The sequence below is a fragment of the Mus musculus genome, chromosome 6, assembly GCF_000001635.26.
Source record: "Mus musculus strain C57BL/6J chromosome 6, GRCm38.p6 C57BL/6J".
Taxonomy (NCBI): domain Eukaryota; kingdom Metazoa; phylum Chordata; class Mammalia; order Rodentia; family Muridae; genus Mus; species Mus musculus.
Window position 1 is genome coordinate 29,138,122 of NC_000072.6, and position 24,720 is coordinate 29,162,841.

At 44.2% G+C, this 24,720-nt stretch overlaps 1 protein-coding gene across 2 annotated transcripts in view; it reads right to left on the bottom strand.

Moving 5' to 3' along the window:
* Rbm28 (RNA binding motif protein 28) overlaps positions 1–24,720 on the bottom strand; it is a 41,152-nt gene that overhangs the window by 14,549 nt on the left and 1,883 nt on the right. The window contains exons 2-12 of one of the 2 annotated variants that reach the window (NM_133925.2): positions 21,916–22,074; positions 21,535–21,629; positions 20,726–20,801; positions 20,049–20,141; positions 18,947–19,018; positions 16,906–17,068; positions 16,633–16,772; positions 14,161–14,233; positions 5,433–5,542; positions 1,432–1,505; positions 382–517 (exon numbers count right to left, since the gene is read on the bottom strand). In NM_133925.2, the coding sequence (NP_598686.2) occupies positions 382–517; positions 1,432–1,505; positions 5,433–5,542; positions 14,161–14,233; positions 16,633–16,772; positions 16,906–17,068; positions 18,947–19,018; positions 20,049–20,141; positions 20,726–20,801; positions 21,535–21,629; positions 21,916–22,074 (1,191 nt within the window). Of the gene's footprint in view, positions 1–381; positions 518–1,431; positions 1,506–5,432; positions 5,543–14,160; positions 14,234–16,632; positions 16,773–16,905; positions 17,069–18,946; positions 19,019–20,048; positions 20,142–20,725; positions 20,802–21,534; positions 21,630–21,915; positions 22,075–24,720 lie in introns of those variants that run through there. The other variant, XM_030255573.1, reaches the window with a different exon arrangement.

Sequence of the window (24,720 nt, forward strand, 5' to 3'; positions counted from 1 at the left end):
TACTTACAGCTATTAAACATTTAAAAATCTATCAATAATCAAAAAAAAAGTCACTTTAATTGTATTTTTCAGCCACTTAAAAACAAAAACACCTCATCAGAAACGAAGACAAAAGCAAGTAACTTAGGAGTTTTCTTCCTTGTGCTTCCAATCCTGCTACGTAGATAATCGGAGGCAACCAGACAGCAGAGAGTGAGACTGCTCAGCCTGCAAGAATGGGTGACGGTTCCTAACAAAGCCGCATCTACTCAAGTGGAACAGCAATAAAACACTGTTTTATTTGGAAATTTGGGTTTTATATTTGAAACACAATTGCTGGTTCGCGCTCAGGTCATGGGTGGGTACTCAGAGGCCTGGTTCCTATCTTCTTCTGATACTCACAGCCTTCTCTGGCCAGATAGAGGTTCCGGGTTCCAGTTGGCTTCTTCACCTTCTTTGTCTGAAGCTTTGCTGCCTCATCCCGGGTCACAGCTAAGTCGACCTTGAGCTGTCGGCCGTCCAGTTTAAGCCCACCACCCTGAAACATATTGCAACCTTCTCTTCAAACAGGGAGCAAGCAGAAAGTAAGCAGATAGCATGGAAGAGCAAGAAAAGGGACTCAGCACACTGTCACTGTGCCGTGGAGGCCAGGCCCCAGGCCGCATCTGCCTGGCCAGCTACACGTGGGTCCTTGAGGCTCAAAGGTGGTTTTACAATTGTACAAAAGGTCACATCTGTATGTACTGAAGAGCATCAGCAGTAAGGAATTTACTTTACAGTAGCTCAGTCCCAAAGTAGGCCTAAACTGAGGAAATTGTTCTGTAAACATGTTTAGTATTCTAAAGCTTGTGTAAGAATATTTAAGAGACAAGGACAACACAGGATAACATCTCAGAAACTGAATGCTTCATTTAAAAAGCACAGAAAGATTCTCAGTATCTACACTACCTCTACCAGACACTCAGACAGGTTCACAGACAGCATTGATACCTTCTTCCAGTCTTCATGTTATTAGTGTAGAATAGAGGCTGATACATAGGCAACAATCAATGAACACTAGAAATATCAAATTTGTTTCTCACTTAAGAAATATGGAGCCGGGCGTGGTGGTGCACACCTTTAATCCCAGCACTTGGGAGGCAGAGGCAGGCGGATTTCTGAGTTCGAGGCCAGCCTGGTCTACAAAGTGAGTTCCAGGACAGCCAAGGCTACACAGAGGAACCCTGTCTCGAAAAAAAAAAAAGAAAAGAAAAAAAGAAATATGGGCAGCTGCAATCATCTCAAAGCATGAATTAAGGTCACGCAGGCTAAGCTCAGTGCCTAGCGAATATTAAGTGCTCAAGTCTTCACTTTATTAAAAATACATAATAATAAAAACCTGGTGCAGACATCAGCTCTTGCCTACAGAAGCTGCCGTGTTCTAGGCACAGGGGAAGGACATGCTTTCCTTACCTCAGCCTCTAGAGAGGCCGCTGCAAGACATTTCTGAGCTGCTTCCTGAGTCATGAATTGTGCGAATGCACAACCTGTACAAAGATACAAAATGTAGTAAGATACACCCTCGCTTCCACAGTGAGCAAAGGACAACACTGAAAACACCCACAGCCTGACACAAATGGGAGGGGAAGCAGCACTTGGGGAACAGGTACCATGTTAAGTGCTGAGGGATCATAGCCAGATACTGTAGCATACACAGCCTTTCCTGGCAATTGGTCCCAACTATCTCCTTAATGATACTCACAGGAAATGATAAAGAAATCCAGCCAACCACTTAATTCAACATCATGGGGTGCCTAGTAGAACCCTGGAAGATGAGCTAGAAATATTTAATCCTGAAATTAATTATATTTCATAGTCTTAAGATGCCTGAGGCATCAAATAATGGTAGATTCATCTCTTGGGGTAAAAGAGGCCTCTATTCTATGAATATTGCAGGGAAAGTCATGAGCTCAGTTGTTGGCTTATGCTCTAGAATAATTTTTAAATGGTTTTTTAAAATAATTTATTTTTATTTTGTGTTCATTGGTGTTTTGTTGCATGTATGTTTGTGAGGGTGTCAGAAATTGGAGTTACAGATGGTTGTGAGCTGAGGTGTGGGTGCTGGGAATTGAATACACACACACACACACACACACACACACACACACACACACACCACCTACTATTTTGAATGAGGAGGGACCTGGAAAAGTACATAACTTAATATTAAAGCTATGCATTTAGCTTAGGTTGCAAAACCTGACTGGGAAATTCAAGGCACAGTTAGGTTTGTGACATGTTCTCTTTAAAGCAGTTAAGCTTAAAGAGGCTGAGTATACAGTAGGATAAATGGCTAAGTACATGGTTCTAAATGATCTCAAGGCATATTGTTAACTTGATGGCAAGGCCTGGAAAAAATTCAGTCTCCTTGGGGGCAAGAGACTTTTTCATTAAAATGTGTCATCATACACACACCCCTATGAAACATAAAATAGTTACATTGTTCATAGAGAATGGAAAGGCCATACAAGTTCAATATGGACCACTTTCTCCCCAAGTGCTTTTGCTTTGTGTGTGGTTGACTCCACTGATGTGTAGTCCATGGGTTCCAAGGCTGAACTGTGTGTGTTTCTTCTTCTATCTCTGTTAGTGGTCTGTGCTGTCGTAGGTGGTTCAGATTCCTTAAGTCTTTCATATTTGTGGAAGATGCTACCTGGTTAGTATGTGAATAACAGATGGGAGGTTGGGGACACAGAAGTAGGAACACTTGGCCCTGTGTTGGGGACTTAGAAAAGATCTCTCTAGATGGTGACTCCTGAGTTAGCCTACTATATTAATCTATGCTTTAGATTAATCTGCCTGCATTCATTTCAGTATGCGGCAGAAGATAATATCCTAGCTCTGGGAGATATGGTAGTCTTATATGAGAGAATTCTTTTTGAGTTTTGAGGTGTAAATATATTATGAAATAGACACCATTGCTCTCTTCAGACACACCAGAAGATGGCATCAGATCCCATTACAGATGGTTGTGAGCCACCATGCAATTGCTAGGAATTGAACTCAGGACCTCTGGAAGAGCAGTCTTAACTCTTAACTGCTGAGCCATCTCTCCAGCCCAGAGTGGAAGCAATCTTAGACAACAAATATAAACACTGAAAGCAACAGGTAGACATGGGCTGGTAACATCTGTTACTATAGCTCCTGTTGCTATACTGGGTCTGCTGGAAATAGTATTCCTGTCAAAGATTTCTATAAAGATCCCTCATTGCTTCCCCATACCATGCTTTCTGTACTGTTCAATTAGTATGAGGCAAAGTCCTTTATTAGGGACAGACAGTAGACACAAGACAAGTGGACAATTCAAATCAGGCTTACACTAAGCCCAACTAATCCAAGAGGAAGTTGCTTTATTTTTGTTCCTTAATACATATACGATCTAGAGATGAAAGTGTATGGAAGGTATGCATAGGTTATATGCAAACACTGTGCCATTTTATATAAAGAACTCGAGTACTCGCAAATTTTGGTATTTGCCATGGTCTTGAACAAGACCCAGTGGGTACTGAAGGACAAGTGTAATGAAAGAAATAAAGGATGAAGAGGTAAAAGATTTCTAACAGGCAGATTGCCTAGTCATCCCATAGCAAGAAAATCAGGCCAGGTATGGTGGTGAACACCTTTAATCGCAGCACTCAGGAAGTAGAGGCAAGCAGATTTCTGTGAGTTACAGGACAGCCTGGTCTACACAGTGAGACCCTGTCTGAAAAGAAAAGAAAATAGAAGGGGGGAGTGGGAAGGGGAGGGAGAGGGAGAGGGAGAGGGAGAGGGAGAGGGAGAGGGAGAGGGAGAGGGAGAGGGAGAGTCCACAGTATAAGGAAATCACTGTCTCAGAATCAGTGCTGGCTGGTTCAGTCTCAGCATCTCCCTAAGGTCATGGATCACGGTAGTTCTAGGCAGTAAAAAGGCTTGCTAAGAGAAACAAACTGTCAAGGAACACAGAAAAAGTATCAGAAAATTCCAGCAAGTTAGAGCCAGCAAATGACAGAACATTGAAAAAAATTAAAATTATGGTTTTAAAATGATTAACTATCAAGACTGAGGGAACAGAAAAGACGTCCAGCAAATCACTTGTCGGCTACATTGTAGAAGTGTTAATCTAAGAGATAAAAGTGAAATAGTGCCGCGCCCGCACTCTGGGTGTTCTAAGAGATTCTAGTTGTCCATTCCAGAAAAACAAACCAGAACTGAAAAAGGTCCTGAGGTGTGACCATCAGAGCTGAGGACATTTTATTACCCTAGTCACTTACCAGGCAAATAAGCCGAGCTCTCAGTGAGCCAATGTCCCTACCTCCAGGGAGCTGTTCAGTACTGCCTACATTATTTTAACTGAGTAAAGGTAAAATTGACCAAGTCTTATCTAATCAATTCCTATCAGTTGAAAAGTAAGGTTTAGAATGGAAGTTCTTAACCACGGATAAACTCTTGAGAAGCCACAAGGCCTCAGACACAGCGTTTTTCTGAGGAAAGGGCTCACAGCCCTGCTAGGGAGTCAGTGAACGATGACCTCAAGGCTTATGATGGTTTACCTCCCTGTGACTTGGCTGGGCAGAGAACCACCCCGGAGACCGAAGCCACACCCTCTAGGTATATTTGTGAGTATGTTTCCAAAAGGAGCAAGGGGAAAGATCTTCCCTAAAGGTGGGTGGTACTTCATGGTCTAGGGGCGTGGGCAAAATCAAGGATGCGGTGAGAGCAGACCGTTAGCACCAGCCACCCTTTCTCGACTTCTTGGCCCAGCATGAAGATGAGCGGCTCTGCCTGTGCTCCCATCAGAACAGACTTCATGCTCTGAGATGGGAGCAGAGTAAGCCATGCTTTCTTTATGTCAGGATAAAGCAAACACAGAGTAATGGGAAGCTTAAACAGAACGGCTGCAGTCCATGGGGTAAGAGCTTAGAAACAGGCTAATGCGATCTATGTGTATCTGTTCACACACTAATACTCAGCCCTGTGCTAGAATGAGTGCTGATCCCTCAAGAGTAACAAGCACTATGAGGATAATATTCCCGCACCACTCCTATACATAGTTTCCCTCTGACTGCTGCCATGCAACAAAGTTTCTGTCAGTTTCTATCTCTAACAAAAGCATCAAAGAAAAAAGTTCCCTATTAATTCTGAGCAATGTAGAATGATTAATGCCCATGAGATGCTATCACATTTGAAATGCAAAGGAGAACAACAAATAGAATTCATTTTCTTAAAGTAAGTAAGCAAGAGCTTTAAAGGCTGAGACAAAATTAAGGCTGGCAAAGCCATTAAATTGCTGAATTCCACGTCACGAAGGACAATCTCAAAATGTCCTTGGGCTTTTAATGGAAGCCAAGCCAGAGACAGAACAGACTGTGTACCGACCAGAACGGCATGGTTTATGCTCTTTCCTGATGTCGGGCCTGGTCAGCCGAGGGCAGTACCTTTAGAATGCTCTGTGTCTGGATGCAAGACAACTCGGACATACTTAAGATCCCCAAACTGTTGGAGGACCTCGCCAAGTGCCTCTTCTTCTGAGTCAAATGAAAGATTTCTGTGGAAGAAAAACAGGTCACACGAATTTCAGTGACAAAGCAAGACCTTGAGTTTTGATCTGAGGTATATGAATTAGACATCGACAAATGATGTCTGCCTTGTTCACATCCATTCTCCCTTCTTCAAAATAGCAGTAGCACACAAGAGCGGCCCCTAGTGGCTAAGCCTTGGTCTATCAGTCTGGCCCTATGTCCCAACCTTCCTATATCAGATTCTGTCACTTGAAAATTTAAAATTTAATAGACAAAAAAAAAGCCAAAAAAACTAAAAGCTGCAGATATAGATACATTAACTTCGAAACTGAAGTGTCACAGATACTGGAATGATACAGATATGCTATAGCATGACCTGATAATCATGTGGCTATATAAATGAAAACTTTGCTTAGCTGTACCCTTAAAGTAATACACTTTACAGAAATACCTTGTGCCTTCATTTTTTTTTTTTAAAGATGGCATCCTAGAGAAAAGACCCACAACCTCCAGCAGCGGGAATCTAAATTTCCCAGACTTTCACTGCCTACTCAAGATTTGCATCTAGACAACACCGATTCTGTGAACAAACCAGTATTCATCCAGTCTGTTCTCTTTCACTCACTGGGGCTGAAATTAGTTTTTCTTATTACAACCAGAAGTTTTCACGGGAGTCTGGTAAGAAACATGTTTTTCTTTTATTGAATTAGACATATTCCCCGCCATGTTTATATGAAATCTGGATCTCAGTTAAAATTTTCTAACGAGGGCAAAATCTTTCAAAATAACGCAAAAGAAAAACATGTTAAGATGACTAGGTCACGGTGAGATGACTAGGCAAACGGGAAGGGAGAAGGGGAGAGAGAAAGGGGGAAGGGAAAAGGAAAGAGCAGGAACCATACATTGAATATCCTTAATCTGAGAAGCTAAAGCTTTTTGTGTATTTTTAAAATGTTTAGTATGCATATACATGCATGTGCACCATGAAATGCATGTGATGATTACAGGACAATTTGTAGGAATCTAGTTCTCTCCTTCCAGCATGTAAATCCTGAATATCAAACTCAGGTTGTCAGGCTGTGTCAAGCCTTTTCGTACCAAGCCATCTCACTCAGCAGTCTGCCTACAATTTAGTAAACTAACCTGACCTAGAAAATGCAGTAGGACCTAACTCCACTCTGTATATTCCCCTGGAAACAAAAGGCGTATCTTTCTGTATTCTGGACATGACTTTAAAAGAGAAGCTAGAGGCTAGCTGGGATGTAGCTCAGTTGGCAGAGTGCTTGCTGGTGTCTTAGTTTGCTTTTTATTGCTGTGATAAAGCCATGACCAAAAGCAAGCTGGTGGGGAAAGGGTTTATTACAGCTCGCCCCTGGAACTGGAGTTGCAGACTGCTGTTGAAGGTATGAGGCCAAATCTGCTTTTGGCCTACAGAATCTCCCATGCACACCCTCCTCTCCATCCAACAGTGGCTAACTGGGGAGTTTCCCCCCAAACTCCCTACATTCCTACACTTGATAAGTACATTCCATTCAGTTCTGTGTGGTTAGCAAAGCTTTCTTTTCACTTTGGGCGGTTGTACTGCTAAGATCTGGAGTCCTCCGCCTCTGAAAACCCTGTCCACAGGTTCTAGATTCTTCCTTAGGCCCACTGGGGTCTCTCTCTTGGTGACATGAGTCTGCTGTGACCCCTTTGTCCCAGAGATCTCAAGATACATACATGAAGATGCCCAGTCTCTCAACTTAGACCCACGGGCCTCCACTGGTGATAGAAATGTTTCCTGCACCAGTAAAACACATTAATAGTGCACTTTAGCTCCCAAATGCATCTCTGCTTTCCCTTCTGCTGCTCCAAGCCCTGTGCTGTGACTCTTACACTCTCTGAACAGTCCTACATGACACTGTAAGCCTCTGCAGCATTTCAGTCTTAGGAGTACTGACTGGCAGGCACTTCGTGCTCACCAGCTGCTGGGCTGCTCATGCAGCCTACCTCACCCACACCTCCCTACAGCCCACACTGCCTGAGCCTACCTCAGCAAGGATGCTACACTCCTCAGGCCCCCACTACAGGAGGTCCCCCTTCTCCTTACCCATCAACTGCCCGCCCAGCTATACTTATTTCCACGTCAGCCCTGCCACTCTGCACAGCCCAGTCTGCCCTCCAACACTCCGTAACAACCCCGTATCTTCTCTCCAGTCTCCCTAGGAACTGCAGCTTCCTGAGCCCTATGTCTGGCTCACAGTGAGATCCTTTCCTCGCTATCTCCTCCATGAGCTGCCTGCTAAGTCTGACAGCTCTCTTGGGTCCCTCTGGGCCTGCGCAATGTCCTTCTTGGAAGTCCTGGAGCTTCTTTATGTCCATGTCTGGGCTACTGTGACCCCTACCCTTCACTCCCTCTTCTGCCACTGTGGCCCCCAGAACTTGTTCCAGCTGCAACCTAACAGCTCCTCCCTCCCCCTCACCGTTGTCTCTTCAAAAAGCTCCCTCCGTTCAGCCTGATGGCAAGCCCACTCCAATCCTAAAGCCAATTTCCCACCACCTACCGTCCAGACGCCAGCTCTCCCTCTGCTGCTACGCTACTGTTACAACTGCCTCCACTTCCTCTTCCCAGCTCCCTTCCTAAAGCCAAATTCTCCACTGTTGACTGAACTACAATACAATTTATTTATGGTTGCCTTATCAGATACCTCTCTCATTTGACCCTCCCTCCACCAAAGCCCTCACCATCAGCCCAACTTATTAACCATTTCCTGCCAGACACTGACTTCAGCTTTAAAGCCGGCCATACAAAAGTCATATTCTGTAATGACAAGAAGTTTATTACATTTATGGTTTACAAAAATAAGTTTTCTTTAGCCTCATGCATATGTATTTTCAAGGTTAAGCCTAAAATCGGGTATACTTAATATATGGCCCTCAAACTCCTCAGAGATCTGCTGAATATGGCATTTAAAATGTTCAATAAAAAACTTCCCACAATAAATAGAGAGCTCCTTCTAACAAGAAAACGTTAAGGTCTCCAAAGAAGGCAAATGGGGAACAACTGCAGCTGACTCCACCTGGACCGCAACACTAACCGCTCCCCGGGGAAAACTGCCACCCCCTCCCCCGCAGCAGGAATCCACACAAGCTGTGGACACTGGATTGACTGCTATACTTTGCCTTATCAGAATAAGGTCAATGTTCCCAAGGCCGCCCTTCCTCTACAGGAAGAATTCCTCAGCCCTAGTCTGACAGCCAAAGGCCTGCTGCTCTGGGACAACTATTAAATGCAGTTCTTTTCAGACAACTGAAGACGGACTGCTTCTGCAGTGAACCATGTGAGCCTCAAATGACTAAGTAAGTCTTTGTCATTTTTATTGCTATAAAAACAATTTAAACTGTACTTCTTACTCAAATCTATCCCTCTCAGGTCTCTGGTGACATTGGTGAGTAGCTGCAGCTTTAACAACAGCCAACACCCAGCAGCCTGCTCGGTCCATTTCCTATAGACAGGCTACACACTAATACCTGAATTTCTAAAGCTTATAAGAAACAGACAAAAAAAGTTATGTAGGTTAAGAAAAAAAAAAAAAAAAAAAGGCTGGGCAGTGGTGGTGCACGCCTTTAATCCCAGCACTCGAGAGGCAGAGGCAGGAGGATTTCTGAGTTAGAGGCCAGCCTGGTCTACAGAGTGAGTTCCAGACAGCCAGGGTTACACAGAGAAACTCTGTCTCGGGGGGGGGGGGGGGGGGAGTGATACAAGTTATACAGGTCTAAGAAAGTAATTTAAAGTATACACAGCTCTGACATTATGACAGTCCAAGGAAATGTGTTAAGTTCTGAAGATACAAAAGCATAAGTAAGTCATAAAGGTCTGAGAAAGTGATTAACTTAAGGTGTGTGAGAAGCTGTTTTGGACTTCATTCCTCTGCTCTGTGCTACTGTTGGGTCCCACGGCCTGAATACACAGCAGTCCTCCACACCCCTCCAGACTCCCCCTTTAACCTTCCTTTCTAGGTTTGTTACTCCTCACTTGATCACGCCCTATTCCCTTATTAGGAAAGGGCGTCTTTTCTAGCACACTCAAGCATAAATTTTTCTCGTACAACAGCTCCCAGGATACTCCTGCACCCCTCCTCTTTCCTTCCTCAGCCCCTATTTGTACATGCTCTCACTCTCTGAAATCCTAAACCTCTTATCCTCTGCCTCCTCTAGTCAATCCGCTGTATGGGATACCACCCTCTTTCCCTTGCTGCACATCATAAATCCCTCTAGCATACTCAAAGGCCTTCTGCCCACATCTTCAAACCCCAGTTCTCCCTACTCTGCCTAGGCCTCAAAGCCCTCATTCAGTGTCCTTTATCTAAACAGTCTCTATGTCCCACCTCATCACCCTACAGTGCTCCCATATTAACAGTCAAAAACCTAAGGGAACCTTCCACCTAGCCCTGGGCCTTCAGTCCATTAACTGTTGCCCCTGTACACCCTTCACGTCTCTAACCCTTAGGCTGTCCTCGCCATGATCCCTGACAACACCTCTCATTTTTCAGTCCTAAATCTTAAAGACACTTCTCCTCAATACTCCTGATATCCAGCTCCATTATCTTTCTTTGCCTTCGCATAGACGGATCCTGATACTCAACAATCCCAACGGGACAGTGCTTCCCCAGGGATTCAGAAACAGTCCCCAACTTTTTGGTCAGTCACTCCTATAGACTTGGCCTTCTCCCTTTTTCCTCCCACTGGCTTCAGTATATAACCTCCTAAGGCAGAAATTGGTACCAGCGACTGGGATATTGCTGGGATAAACCTGACTGTGCTTTTGTTTGGAAGAAAGTGGATTTTGGGACTTTGGATTTGGAAAGCGGTAGAGTGCTTCAAGTGGGGCTTAATGGGCCATCCTAGTAGGAATATGGAAGGCTTTGTTACTGAGAGTGATTTGAACTGTGCAGACCTGGCCCAAGAGGTTTCAGAGAATTTCAGTATGTGGCCAAGAGTATTTTGTGGTATTTTGGTGAAGAATGTGGCTGCTTTTTGCCCTTTGCTGAAGAGTCTGCCTGAGGCTAAGGTGAAGAGACTCAGATTAATTGCACTGACAAAGGAAGTCTTAGAAATGCCCATCATAGACTTTGTTCTCTGGTTATGTCTCATGAAGAGCATTTTAAACAAGCATAGCAAGCTTAGAAAGGAAAAATATAAAATATATGGTTTGAGTTTTAAAGGGGCACCAGGAAGTGAAATGGAGCTGAATCCTGTGTTCAAGGATATTAAACTGAATTAAGGAAGTAGTGACCTTGGGGCAAGATTCCCAGCAAACTTTAGGTCCAGGCATGGTAGTACTTGCCTTTAATCCCAGGGGGCAAAGACAAGCAGACCTCTGAGTTCAAGGCCAGCCTAAAACAGAACATGTTCTAGGTGAAGAAAAATTTAAATCCAGGCTTGGTGGACCACAGCTTTAACCCTGGTGCTTAGGAGACAGGCATACCAATCTCTGAGTTCAAAGTCAGTCTACAGAGCAAGTTCCAGGACAGCCAGCTTAGGCAGTTAAGGAATTGGAAAACACAAAGCTGATGATAATGTAATAGAACCAAGGGGCCATGTTTCTGACCCAGCAGGCAGCAGAACTCAACAGTTTAGGCCATGTGGCTCTGGCTTTAGAGTCCAGAATAGAAGGGACTATTGGGACAATTGATGTTGGTTAGCTGGAGCTAAGAAAATAACAGTGATTAAGAAGAGACCAGTATCACTGAAGTGAAATCTTCTGGGAATTATTTTCTGAGAGCACAAAGAAGCTGTGTTCCAGATATACCCAAGGTTGTACTTTGTGCTGCAAGTGTACTTGGTAATGTGTAAGAGTCACCCTGGTGGTACTGGTTTTGAAGGCATGAAGGAGTCATGGGGAATAGCTAAGGCTTAGCACTGTGAGAAGCCACAGAAGGCCATTGGTGAAGGTGCAGCCTCAGTTCCAGTTGATGGCCCAGGACTGCAGGAGTCATGCAAAGGATTTAAGGCTTGGCACCATGAAGAGAGCCTATGAGAAGCTATTAGTAAAGCCTAGTTGCAGCAGAAGACCCCAGTGTACTGGAGATGTCAGTATCATGGGATGATCACCAAGAACAGCAGCAGTGGAGTGGATCAACCTGAGCTTAGACTGCTACAGAGGGCAGAGCTGGAGAAGTGAAGCAAGTCCTTTGGAGGAGCCTAGAAGATCATGTGTGGATCCCAGGTATTGAAACAAGAAGCTGTAACATTGAAGTTGCCTAGGAGATGCCAAGATTTTTGAGATGCCAGAGCCATAAGGTATCTGCTGAGGAATGCTGCTAACAGGGAGTGGACCAGCCCAGGAAAAAAGAAGTTTGCAGTCAACAAAGATGAAAATGGAGTTGGAGATCTGAAGACCACTTTGACATCAGCCATGGAGATGTTTAGAGTTTGGCCAGCTGGTTTCCTGTCTTGCTTTGGGGAATACAGTTAAGTGACTGGATGCATCAAAGAAGAGACTTTGAACTTTGGACTTTTAACATTGTTGAGACTGCTATAGACTGTGGAGACTTTGGTTGGAATTTAGACTAACTGTACTTTTTTTATTATGCTATAGCTAGGTATAGTCCCCATAGACTCATGTGTTTTTAAACCAAGCTTATGGGGGTCAGAGAGAGGAATGTGATAGTTTGTATATGCTCTGCCCAGTGAGTGGCCATTTGGAGGTGTGGCCTTGTTGGAGGTGTGTCACTGTGAGCATACGCTTTAATACTATAGTCCTAGCTGCCTGAAAGTCAGTATTCTGCTAGCAGCCTTCAGATGAAGATATAGAACTCTTAGCTTAACTCCTGCCTATATGCTGCCATGCTCCCACCTTGATGAAAATGGACTGAACCTCTGAATCTGTAAGCCAGCCCCAATTAAATGTTGTCCTTTTAAGAGTTGCTTTAGCCGGGCAGTGGTGGCGCACGCCTTTAATCCCAGCACTCGGGAGGCAGAGGCAGGTGGATTTCTGAGTTCGAGGCCAGCCTGGTCTACAGAGTGAGTTCCAGGACAGCCAGGGCTACACAGAGAAACCCTGTCTCAAAACACCAAAAACCAAAAACCAAAAAAAAAAAAAAAAAAAAAAAAAAAGTTGCCCTAGTTATGGTGTCTGTTCACAGTAATAAAATCCTAAGACACCACCTCACTCCTCAGTTTCCTCAGCTCCAGAGGTGACTGACTCACCTTCCAAAGCTCACCTCTCCAAGTCACCTATCTTGGGTTCTCTCTTGTCATGGCAACCATGGACACCTCACTGTAAACCCCCTTGCCCATCTCCACTCCTTATCGCTAACCTCATGTTCTCCACTCATGGATGCCTGAATACTCACACTGGATACACTCCCTATACCTTGCCACTTCTGGACTTTCTTCCTCCCACCCCACCTATCTCTCTCTCAACCCCTACCTTGCAGCCTACCAAGCCGCTGCCCCACTTTTATGACTCGTTCCATTTCCCTGCAGGCTCCCCGACTACATAACCCAGACATGCCTAACCCTCCTTCAGTCCAGGATGCTCCCTTGCCCCTGTCTTGTGAATCCATCCTCACCCTCCATCCTGTTCTCTCCTGATCATCCGCTCCTCACACATCTCATCTTGCTTCTCACACTCCTACTTTTCTTCTGCCTAAATGATTGCCCAATATCACTGCCAGCTGACTCCCCTAAATTCATTAGCTGTCGAGATGTCCGCAGACATCAAAAACACTCTGAACAAATCCCACACTCCCAATTACAAGATATAACTAAAGCCGCAGCCATCTCTTCTCTGACACACACGCTCAGTGGCCAAGCCCTCACTTGGGTCAAGGTAATCCAACAAGTGCTCCCCTAAACCCTACTGATCCTCCTTCAGTGCTGCCCACTACTTTCTCTGCTCCTCTCTCCAAAGCCCTCTGTTAGCCACAGTCCCTCTCGCCACCGACACTCCAGCTGCCAATGCTTCACCCCCACTACTGACCACTTGTCCCTATCACATCCAAGTTCAACCCAGGAACCAAAGCCAAATTCCCTCAACCTTTCCACACCAACCTCAAACCTTGTAACAGACCGTCCCTCTCACCATGTGTCAAGAGCCTCCCCAATCATCTGTAAAATATTCCCTAAAATATTTCAATTTCAGAACCCCCCTGAACACCCTAGGAAAGGCTATTCTAATGGAACAAAAGCCTCTCAAATTATGTTCTCCCCAACACAGTAAGACCCTGCTTACAGTGGTTCTCTAATTAACCTCAGACGGCCAATGGAAATTTCCCTGGCTCCTCTCAAGAACTCTCAAACAGACTCTAGACAAGTACCAATCCTTTCAGTTGTATCCTTTTTCGTGGGTGCTGGGAATTAAACCTGGGCCCTCTGGAAGATCAATCAGTGCCCTTAACCACTGAGCCATCTCTCCAGCCCTGTCAGTCTACTTCCCTAACACAGCCCTTCCCCCACTTGAGCTCTTGCTCTGACACTTCTCACTCGTGTGTCCCCCAGATGTGCATCTAACTCTAGTGCTCTGGAAAGGAGAGAGGAAAAGAGGGAGAGACAGAGGAAGGTGGGGGAGAGGGGAAAGGAGAGGCATGCAAGTGAGGGAAGGCGAGGTCAGCAAGGAACCTGTGAAGGGGACACATAGCTTTGTATTAGGCGAGCATACCTGATGAAGACAGTTTTCCCTTCCGTCACATCCGAGGGTAACTTCCTCTTCTTTTTCTCTGAGACTGGAACATCTAATGTAAACAACAATAAAAAAACAAAACAAAACAAACAAAACAAAAAACTCAAAGACAAATGCAAGTCATATGGCAAAGGGTAACTTCTTAAATATTCCATATAATTTTTTTTTTAATGTTTAAATGGACTAAGAGTGTAATGACTAGATATATTAAAATATTTAAAGCAGAGCAAAGCAGAGGGGCTGAGGCTGTAGCTCAGTGGTAGAATGTGCATTTAACATAAATAAGGACACGGGTTCAAGAGAGAGAGAGAAAGGGAGAGGAAGGGGCATAGTTTAAGAAAAAAAATACTACTTTTTACTTAAGTCGGCAAAACAAAACACCAATATAATCCAGTGTGGTACTGGTGTGGAAAAAAAAATTTCCATATATTGCTGTGGCCACATTCACACATGTGCACACACATGCACACACACATTATATTATAATTGCATGTATGTGTGTTTCTGCTTATAAATGTGTTAAAATGTTCTCTAGGCATACAAGAAACATGATAGTGATTGTCTCTGGGAATATGGTCTAAGACGTTAACAATCTGGATGAAGAGGAAACTCACTTCTTGAAGAATAAACATTACAGTAGGTGTGGTGGTTCATGCTTGGAGCCCCAGCACTTGAGACACCAAGGTATGAAGATCTCAAGCCCAAGTCCAGCACGGACTTCACTGTGAGACCCTTCAAAATGAAAACTAAGAAAACCACTTCTATGCCATGTGTGTACAGACAAATTTCTGGGGAAAAAAAGAGGTTACTTTGGAGAACTGTGGGCTGGTGAAGAACTTGTGGTTTCTACATTAAGCTCCTTTGTACTATATTTTTTAACTTCTTATCCGAGTCCCACTAAGTTTTCAGATTCAAAAAAGAAAATGACAGGAGGCAGATGAATCCAAGTCGTAGGTTTCATTGTGTCCTCAGTGTGAAAGCCTTGACTCCATCCTCAGGAACGGAAAAGCTGATTTTCCGTCTCTTCTGTGGCCAAACCAAAACACCAGGCTTACAGAAATACAGGCAAAACAGCTGAATAAAAACCCCCATGCCCTGGGAATCAACTCTCGGCCGTTTCGCACTGTATCATGTCCTGCCTTACTTGTCCTTAATAAAGGGAGCAACGTGGACCTGGTCATAGCTCTACAGATGCTCCCAGAAGTCCTGGTTATGAACTGAACTGTGCCTCTCCAAAACTCACACAGTAACCCTGTAACTCCTAGAGTCATTATATTTGAGGAGACCTCAGAGAGGTAATCAGGGGTAAGTGGAGTTGTACAGGGCAGAGCCTTACTCTACAGGACGAGTTTCCTTATTAAGGAGGAAGCAAGACCGGAGTTTTGGGGTTTTTGTTTGATTTGCTTTGTTTTGCTCTCCTTGACCCCACACGTTGGTAAAGCTATCTGCAGACAGTGAGCAGGTCAGCATTCTAGGCAGAAACAGGTAGCCTCCAGAAGTATAAGAAAATAAACCTGTCTTATTCGAGCCACTAGTCTGTAGGATTGTGTTCTGGAAGCCCGTGCTGAATTTATAATTCTTTACCTCATCTCAAACTCAGAACTGTTTAGGTTTTTTTTTTAACTTATTTTATCTACGTATCAACTCAAAAGGTTTGTTTTTGTTTTGTTATGTTTTGTTTTTAAAAAGCCTATTTAGTATATAAACATGTATTATATCCTGTTTATCTAGTTATTCAACTTAGACAAAAGTGGTAACACCCTCAATATTAAGGCTAGGTTTTAAATTCTCTAAGGAAAACGATAAATTCTCAATCATTTCAAACTCATCTTTAAAACAAAGCAAACAATAAAGAAACAAAAGGTCTCCGATTGTGGCCCAGGTGGGAAATGACTGCCCAGCACGCATGCAGCCGGGGTTCCAGCCCCAGTGCCACATGACGCGGATACAGCAGTGCACACCGGGGATCCCGGCTCTGGGGTTAGAGCGCATTGAAGGCAGCAGGGACTGGTTCAATCAAGGGCATTCTACATACTACATACTGAGTTGAGGCCAGCCTGGGCTATCGGAGACCTGGCTCAAAAAAGGGGGCAGAGGGAAGCGGAGACACAGCCAGTCAGCAGTGCCTGTGCTGTATGTTAGATCCCTGCACCACATAAGCCACCAAGGAGGCACAGGCAGGGGATCAGAAGGTCACGTTCATTCTCTACACAGCCAATGTCAGCCTGGGCTATGTGAGACCCCGGACTCAAAAGAGAAGGGGAGGGGAAAGCGGATAGAGGGACAGAGACAGGAAGAAAAGCATTAGAAAAAAAAAATGAAAATGAAGGTTGTCTGTTCAGTAGTTAAAAATTTGATAGAAACTATTTGCAAGAAGCCTGGGCAGAGCTGGTGTCCACTTCTCGTTAATTTATTCAAAGCTGGACGGTGTTTAGGAAGATACCAGCAAACCTTCATCCTCTTGATCTTCAGCGCTGCTCTCACTGTCCACTGTCCCCTCATCATAGGAGCTGCCTCCTTCCTCCAGGTCACTGTCCTCGTAGGAGTCGTCTTCCTCGATGCTTTCCTCGGGAGCTGCTCTCTTGACTGCTCTGCAACAGCACAGTTCGGATCTCATCATCGGGGCTGATATGTAAGCGGCTGAGCTTTCTTACATGGGCCAAGTTCGCAGTGAAGGCAAGAGGAGAAATGCGGTCTTCCCTAGTTCTCAGAATGTGCACATACCTCTTGTGCACACTCACAGGAGAAGCTATTGTTGATTCTCTTTCTTCTTCGTCATCATGGCTATCATCATCTTCTTCATCATCACTATCTTCTACTTGTTCTTCCACCCTGCAGTTCTTCTTACCTGATTCCTTAGGCTTCCGGTCACTGCTCTTCTTTACACCTATGGGGAGGATAAAGACAGGAAATCACGTATTGTCTAAAACAAGATTATTTTAAGAGGAGTAACTAATAATTCAAGTACCTAGTTTCTTTGGTTTTTCAAGATTTCCTAGTTTTTCTTCCTATACAATCAGACTTTCATTTCTATCAGTTCTACATACTCAGATTCAACTAACCACAGACCAAAAACGGTCTTTTAAAAATACTGTATCCATACTGAATATCTAAATTTTTGTCAATATTCTCTGGACAATTCAGAATAACAACTATTATGTAGCTTTGTATGATATTAGGTTTTCAAATAATCTAGTGAGAATTTAAGATATACAGCAGGTGTGGTTTAAAAAAAATGGTCCCCATAGGGGACTCAAGGATGTGTGGCCTTGTTGGAGTAGGTGTGGCTTTCTTGAAGTGTGTCACTGGGGGGGTGGGCTTTGAGGGCTCAGAAGCTCAAACCAGTTCTCTTCCTATTGCCTGCTGATCAGGATGTAGGGCTCGTCAGCTCCTTCTCCAGCACCATGGCTGCCTACACGCTGCCAGCTTCCCGCCATGATAATAATGGACCAAACCTCTGAAACTGTAAGCCAGCCTCAATGAAATGTTTTTCTTTATAAGAGTTGCCATGGTCATGTGACTCATCACGGCACTGGAACCCTAAGACAGATATATCACATCAATTCTAGGGGAGAGTTGAGCACCTGAGGGTTTGGGCATCTGAGTCGTCTACGGCTCAATTCCTAACAGACACCAAAAAATGACAGCAAACAATATCAGTAAAAATAAAAGAAAACAAAACAAAAAACCCAAAGCTGTCACCACCTAGAATAGATTCCTCTTCTTCTCGTCCTCCTCAGAAGCCTGAATGAAGGTTAACTCGCTCCAGAATGAGAGAAACAGCGACCAAAACTCTTCAGAGACCAGCACTTACACACCACAGCAAGCACACCGCTCACTCTGGCCTCCATGAACCTTAGCTTTGATGTGAGATAGTCTCTGAGACTCTGGTGACATAATGGCAGTGGTTTCTCTCTCTCTCTTTATTTTAATTTAAAAATTTATTACTTTATGCATATAAAAGTGCTCTGTCTGCAAATGTATCTATGTACCGTGAGCACACAGGCCCTCAGAAGGCAGAAGGTGTCAGATCCCCTGGGACTGGAGTTACAGATGTTTGTGAGCTGCCGTGTGGGTGCTGGGGACTGAACTCAGACCCCCTAGAAGAGAAAGCAGTGTTCTTAACTGACGAGTCCTCCAGTCCTGCCCTCTCTTCTCAGTGGTCATTAGTATGAGGTAAGAACAGAGTGAGGGAAATGAACTAAGGCCTTCTCACTCATACCTCAGAAGTGAGTTTAGACTCAAAAGAGCCGATGTTCAGCGATCAGATCACCAGGCAATCCAACGTCAATTGACAAGCATTGCTGAGCCTACAGAAATCTGGAGATTTCCCAGGATGCTTTTTTTTTTAAGTGGGGGGAGTGGGAGGGACTAATCTATGCCCTGGGTATCTCCAGCCCAACATTCCCATTATAGACTATGACAGGAAAGTTTCGATATACTTTTATCAAAACACAACAACTGTTGGGCATGGTGGCACACAGCTTTAATCCCATTATTTGGAAGGCAGAGGCAGGCAGATCTCTGGGAGTTTGAAGCCAAACTGGTCTACATAGCAAATTCCAGGAGAGCCAGAACTATGTACAGAAACCCTGTCTCAAAAAAAACAAAAACAAAACAAAACAAAAAAACTACAGGAGTTTTTTGCCCTCACAACCCTCCTACCTGGTGCAGAAGCAACACCTCTCACCTGGGGCAGAAGCAACACCTCTCACCTGGGGCAGAACCAACACCTCTCACCTGGTGCAGAAGCAACACCTCTCACCTGGGGCAGAAGCATGCTGGGCATCTTTGTATTTGTCCTTTGCCACAGCCCAATCCACAGCCACAGTCCGTCCTGTCCAACAGAGAGGTGGAATCAGAGACTCTCTCTTCCTCTAATACCCCAACTTCCCACCCACCGAAAGACAATAACATATTGGTGGAGACAGAGAAATGCCACCTCTGAGATTATTGGCTCTCTTGGCTGTGAGCTTAGCTTTTAATCACTGAACCACCTCTCCAGCCCAACTATTGGTTCTTAAAGAGAAGAGAGGCCAGAAGATCTTGAGTTCCAGATCAACCTGGACCATCTTGCAAGACACTGTTACAAAACAAATACAAAACTAAAAATCCTCCCAGTTGCTCTCTTTAATTCTTGACCTTTTAACAACAGAAAGTCCACTTTTTTACACAGCCACCATACATTAGATAATATGAGATAAAGTTGTAAATGTGGGGCCAGCAAGATGGCTCAGCGGTTAAGAGCATTGTCTGTTCTTCCAGAGGTCCTGAGTTCAATTCCTAGCAACTACATGGTGGCTCACAACCAGATCTGATGCCCTCTTCTGGCCTGCAGGTACACATGCACTAATGTACATAAAAATAAGAAAATCTTTTTTTAAAAGATGAGTATTTAAAAATACTTCAAAAATCAATGGAAATCTTGCTCAAGTTAGGAAAGAACTAAGCTGACCCTTCTTCCATCAGCCCATGGGTATTGATGAATAGTGGCCCAACCAGAAAAGAGGAATGTAAGAATTAATATGCACTTATTAGCAGCTTTGTCCAGGATACTCCAAATGAAGAAAGGGCTCCTGTCATGAGACCTTTCAAGTTTAGCCTAAGATTAAATACTAGAAATTTTCACCAAAAATTGTAGTGTTGTGGTTCCAGGACTAGAAGGTGGCAGAAAGATCAGATATTCAAGGCCATCCTTGGCTACTTAGGAAACTCCAGGCTACCCTGGGCTACACGAGCTAGTATTTTAGCAATGAGATTCTAAGCAGCAGAAACATCTTTCACACATACCAAAAAATGTGGTTACTGTGCTAATTCACTCAAGCACCAGAAATAACAAGGTCATGGTGCGAGTGTAGAAGCCCTACCTTTTATCTCCTTCATATTCGCGCCTTTGAGAGCTTTTCCTGCTTCAAGGAGGTTTTTGAACTGAACAAAAGCAAAACCACGCATCTTTCCATCTGTGAACAAGTGTGCAAGAAGGTTAGAGGCAGCAGTGGGTGGCACAGAACAAGACTGTAGTAACTCAGGCTGACAAGCTAGGCCCCAGTCTGCCAATCAGCCAGGAGATCCCTGCCCTAACGCAGCAGTTACTATCTCCTCTAACTCCAGCCTTAGGAAAGCAGTGCGGCAAAGCCAGAGGAAACTAGTGCAAATCTGAGTCCCAGCTCTTGAAAAATGTCTCCAAGGGAGTAATGCTAGCGCCCGGGCTTCCCCGCTTGTCAAGTACTATGCCAGGCAATCTGCAAAGATCATATTGTCTAGGGCCAAAAAGACCATAGCAAACAATTTATTTCCAATTCAATAATATGGGAAAAGTCACATTAATTTGTCTTTATCAAGCAGGACTACGGTGGCACGTGCCTTTAATCCCAGCACTTGGAAAGAGGGGGCAGTCAGATTTCTGTAAATTTGAGGCCAGCCTGGTCTACAGACTGAGTTCCAGGACAGTCAATGATACTGTCTTGAAAACAAACAAAAACAAACACAACAACAACAAAAACAAATCTCCAGTTCTCTTCATTAAATGGAGATGCACAAGTACCTGGCTTCTTTGGGATATTCACTTCAAGAACAGTTCCATAGTGAGTAAATACCGCTTTCAAGTCATCTTCTGAACACTAAGACAGAAGGAGAAAAGGAAAAAGAGACTATTACCACAGAGGAGACATGAGAAATAGCAGCTGCTGCGTTCATCTTCTGCAGTGCATCTGTATCCTTTCATTCCTTTCTGCTAAGCTTTCACGATTAGAACAGCAAACAACTGTGAACAGATGACAGCTTACTTTGTATCTAAGAAGTCAAAAAAAAAGGGAAAAAAGCCAGACATGGTGTTTCACAGCTGTCATCTCAGCACTCAGGATATAGTCAGGTTAAAAGGCTAGCCTTGGCTAGAAAGTTTGAGATGTACATGATCTGTCTCACTCAAAAAGGGAAGGAGAGAGGGGCTGAACACGCAGGTCCTTGTCTCAGTAGTAGCTTCTTCCAAAGGAAAGCATCCAGCTTCACACTTCATGAAATTTAGTAATTTCTTTAATCTATCTATCTATCTATCTATCTATTTATTTTATTGGGTAGGGGGGACAACTCATGCTCACGTGCCTGGAAATCAGAGAACAACATGCAATGGTCAGTATTCTTCTACCACGTGGGAGCTAGGGATCAAACTCAGATCAGAAGGGTTGACAGCAGAACCTTTCACCGCTGAGCCCTTCATGAACAGGTCCATTTTCCAACTCAGCAGGCAAGGGTTTATTCCCCAGTAGAATATTGCCCATTCTCGGTGGAGTTCTACCACTGAGCACGCCCTGGTTCCAGCATCCTTTACAACACACACTTCGTTCCATCACTCACCTTAAAGCTGAGGTTCCGGATAATTAATCTGGCTTTCTTATCTGCCACTTTGGCTTTTTTGTGCTTTGGCTCCTTCTTTGGGGACTCTGCATTTTCTAAAAAGCGAGAGACATGGGATAAGTTTGCAACCCATTTCTAGGCCAGACATAAATGAAGAAGGTACCAATACAGACAGCATTTGCCTTGAGCATGAAATATCCAAGAACCAGACTTTGCAGACAGAGATGCAAGCAGATGCCTGCCTATTCAAAGCACACCAGAGGAGTTTTGGCAACAAAAAGAAAACTAGGGAACTCAAGTTCCGGAGACTCTCTCCCAGCTCTCGGATCTTCTGGAATTTTCAGTGTCTTCCTAACCCTTGCAGAATTACTAGAAACTCACCATTTTTTCTCGTTTCCTTGGACTTGTTCCTCAGTTTTTTCTTGGCAACAGTCACATCGATCTTACAACCTTCAAAGGTAGTGATCTCCTTGAGGGCCCTCTGAACATCTTCCAGCATGGAGAAAGTCACGTAGCCAAAGCCTCGGCATGCCTTACTCCCTAGAACAAGGCACAAAGGCAGGGAACTGGAGTGAAAGGACAGAGGCTTCCAAGTCACGAGCACTGAACCAAGTCATCAAAGACTAAGCCAGCCTGTGTTCTACCCAGCCACCCAGTGAGCCGCCCCGGAGATAAGAGCCTCCATCGGAAGCTCCTTCCTCACTTGGAGGACCATTAATCTTCCTCTTGCTTCCACTTCAATGTCCCTGTTATCGCCTCTTCTTACCCCAGCCCTGTCAATCTTAAGACTATGGTGCACTCATGATACACACTAGGCTTTCACAAAAGAATTCAACATGTAACAACGAAAGAGCACCAGAAAGGAGAGGACATTACATGTGGTAGATCTGGAAACCCAGATGATAAGACAGTCTTCTCTTAGAAAACATCAGCAGCGAGGAAGGCTGAAAAAAGAACCTCAAAAGATACATAAATAAATAGACCCTGGTTTAGAAATCCCTAGGTGTTGTTTCTATCATACCATCAACACCTGGGCATTTCAGTACCAAATTAAATATTTCCAAAGAAGGTATAAATCCCTGGCCTCATTTTAGCTTCAGAACACTCCAAGCTAGGTAAAACAAGTATGACTATCCCTTTGTTCCAAGGAATAATTTGAGATAGAGAAAAATAAATGAATGTCAAAACAGTGCTAAGAACTAAGCTAAGGGGCTGGAGAGGTGGCTCAGTGGTTAAAAGTACTAACTCCTCTTCTACAGGACCGGGGCTCCATTCCCAATACCTAAATGGTGGCCTACAACCATCTGTAACTACAGTTCCCAGGGGACCCAATGACCTCTTCTGGCCTCCAAGGTCAGCAGGGCACCAGAGCACCACACACGGTGCACAGGCAAAACACCCATGGACATCAAATTAAGAAATTAAAATTTTTAAAATTTATTTATTTTATGTATATGAGTATACTGTAGCTGTTTTCAGACACACCAGAAGAGAGCATTGAATCCTATTATAGATGGTTGTGATCCACCATGTGGTTTCTGGGAATTGAATTTGGGACCTCTGAAAGAGCAGTCAGTGTTCTTTTTTTTTTTTTTTTTTTTTTTTAAGAATTATTTATTTATTTTATGTATGTGAATACACTGTAGCTGTCATCAGACACACCAGAAGAGGGCATCTGATCTCATTACAGATGGTTGTGAGACACCATGTGGTTGCTGGGAATTGAACTCAGGACCTCTTGAAGAGCAGTCAGGGCTCTTAACCGCTGAGCCATCTCTCCAGCCCTCAGTCAGTGTTCTTAACTGCTGAGCCATCTCTTCAGCCCAAGAAATTAATTTTTAAAAGAGGGGGATTAATAGTAAAACTGTAATTTCTTGCGCGCGCGTGCATGTATACACACACATACACACACACACACACACACACCAATGGAGATGTCTACCCATGGCCTGAAGAAGAAACCTTATACTCCACTTCCCTTTCAAATCCATTTAAATCTCCTCCAGAGGACATGTGTTATAGCACAGGGTAGTCATTTGTATAAACTGGTTGCATGGCTGACACATGACACCAGAAAACAAATGATGATATGAATGTTAGGGGAGGTACTGTCACTAAGGTCCTGCTCCCCAATTGGTTCTTGACTTGTCAAAACCCAATTGGTTCTTGACTTGTCAATAAAGAAGGCCGGGGTTGTGGGGGAGGGGAGGAGGGAGGGGTAAGGGCAATTACTGGATAAAGGTACAGGTGGGACATCTGGGTCCCAAGAGGAAAAGGAGACACAGGGAAAGAGAGAAGGGCTTTTCTGTCATGCTTTGGAACAAGAAGAAAACAGCAGTCATGATGTAAGGTCTAGAGGCAGCTAGGGCCTGCAGCCTATGCAATGGGCAGGGGCCAAGGATGTTGGTGGGGGCTAGCTGATGCAAGCCACTAAGTTTAGGGTGAAGGAGAGACAGAGATGATAAATGAAAAGGGCACATATTTCCAGGCAGGAGGTATCTGCGCCCAACAATTGTGCCTAGATGCAAGTTATAAAGGTAACGGAACAGTGTGTGTGTCTTTTATCCACGGATTCAAGGGTCTCGGGAGTGGGCTGATAACTCAACTCCTCCAGGAGCAAAGGTGGGTAAGAAAGAGAAGCCAGGTAAGTGCTGGCAGTGCAGATCCTAGAGCTAAGCCAGGAGAGACAAAAGCGAGCCAGGAAGGGCCAAGGGGTGGCAGCTCCTGGGCAAGGCAGTAATGTGTTTTTTTAAAACTACACATAACACGTGAAGATTGGTTTCTTTTCTCTTAGAACTTCCTCTCACAAAAGCCTATCACTCATCTTTCAAGAAATAAGAAAAAAACGAACAAACAAAAAAAGACCCTCCCCACTTCTCCATAAGTACAATAAAAATATAGCTGCTCATCTGTGAGGTTAGTGCCCAAATAAAGGCAAAACAGTAACTGTGTCTCCACGAAGAACTGCCACACACATTCAGACCCTCACAATTCTAAGTGCCATGCTAACCCCATTATAAAACACCCACCTCTCCTCTACACAGGAGTGCAACAGTTGTTTCTAGTACATCTCACTTGCCTGGATAGGAAGCTCATACATTTTCTTAAAAGGGGTATGAGAGACTGTAAGGATTTAGACCAAGAACACAGAAATCCACCTGCCTCTGCCTCCCGAGTGCTGGGATT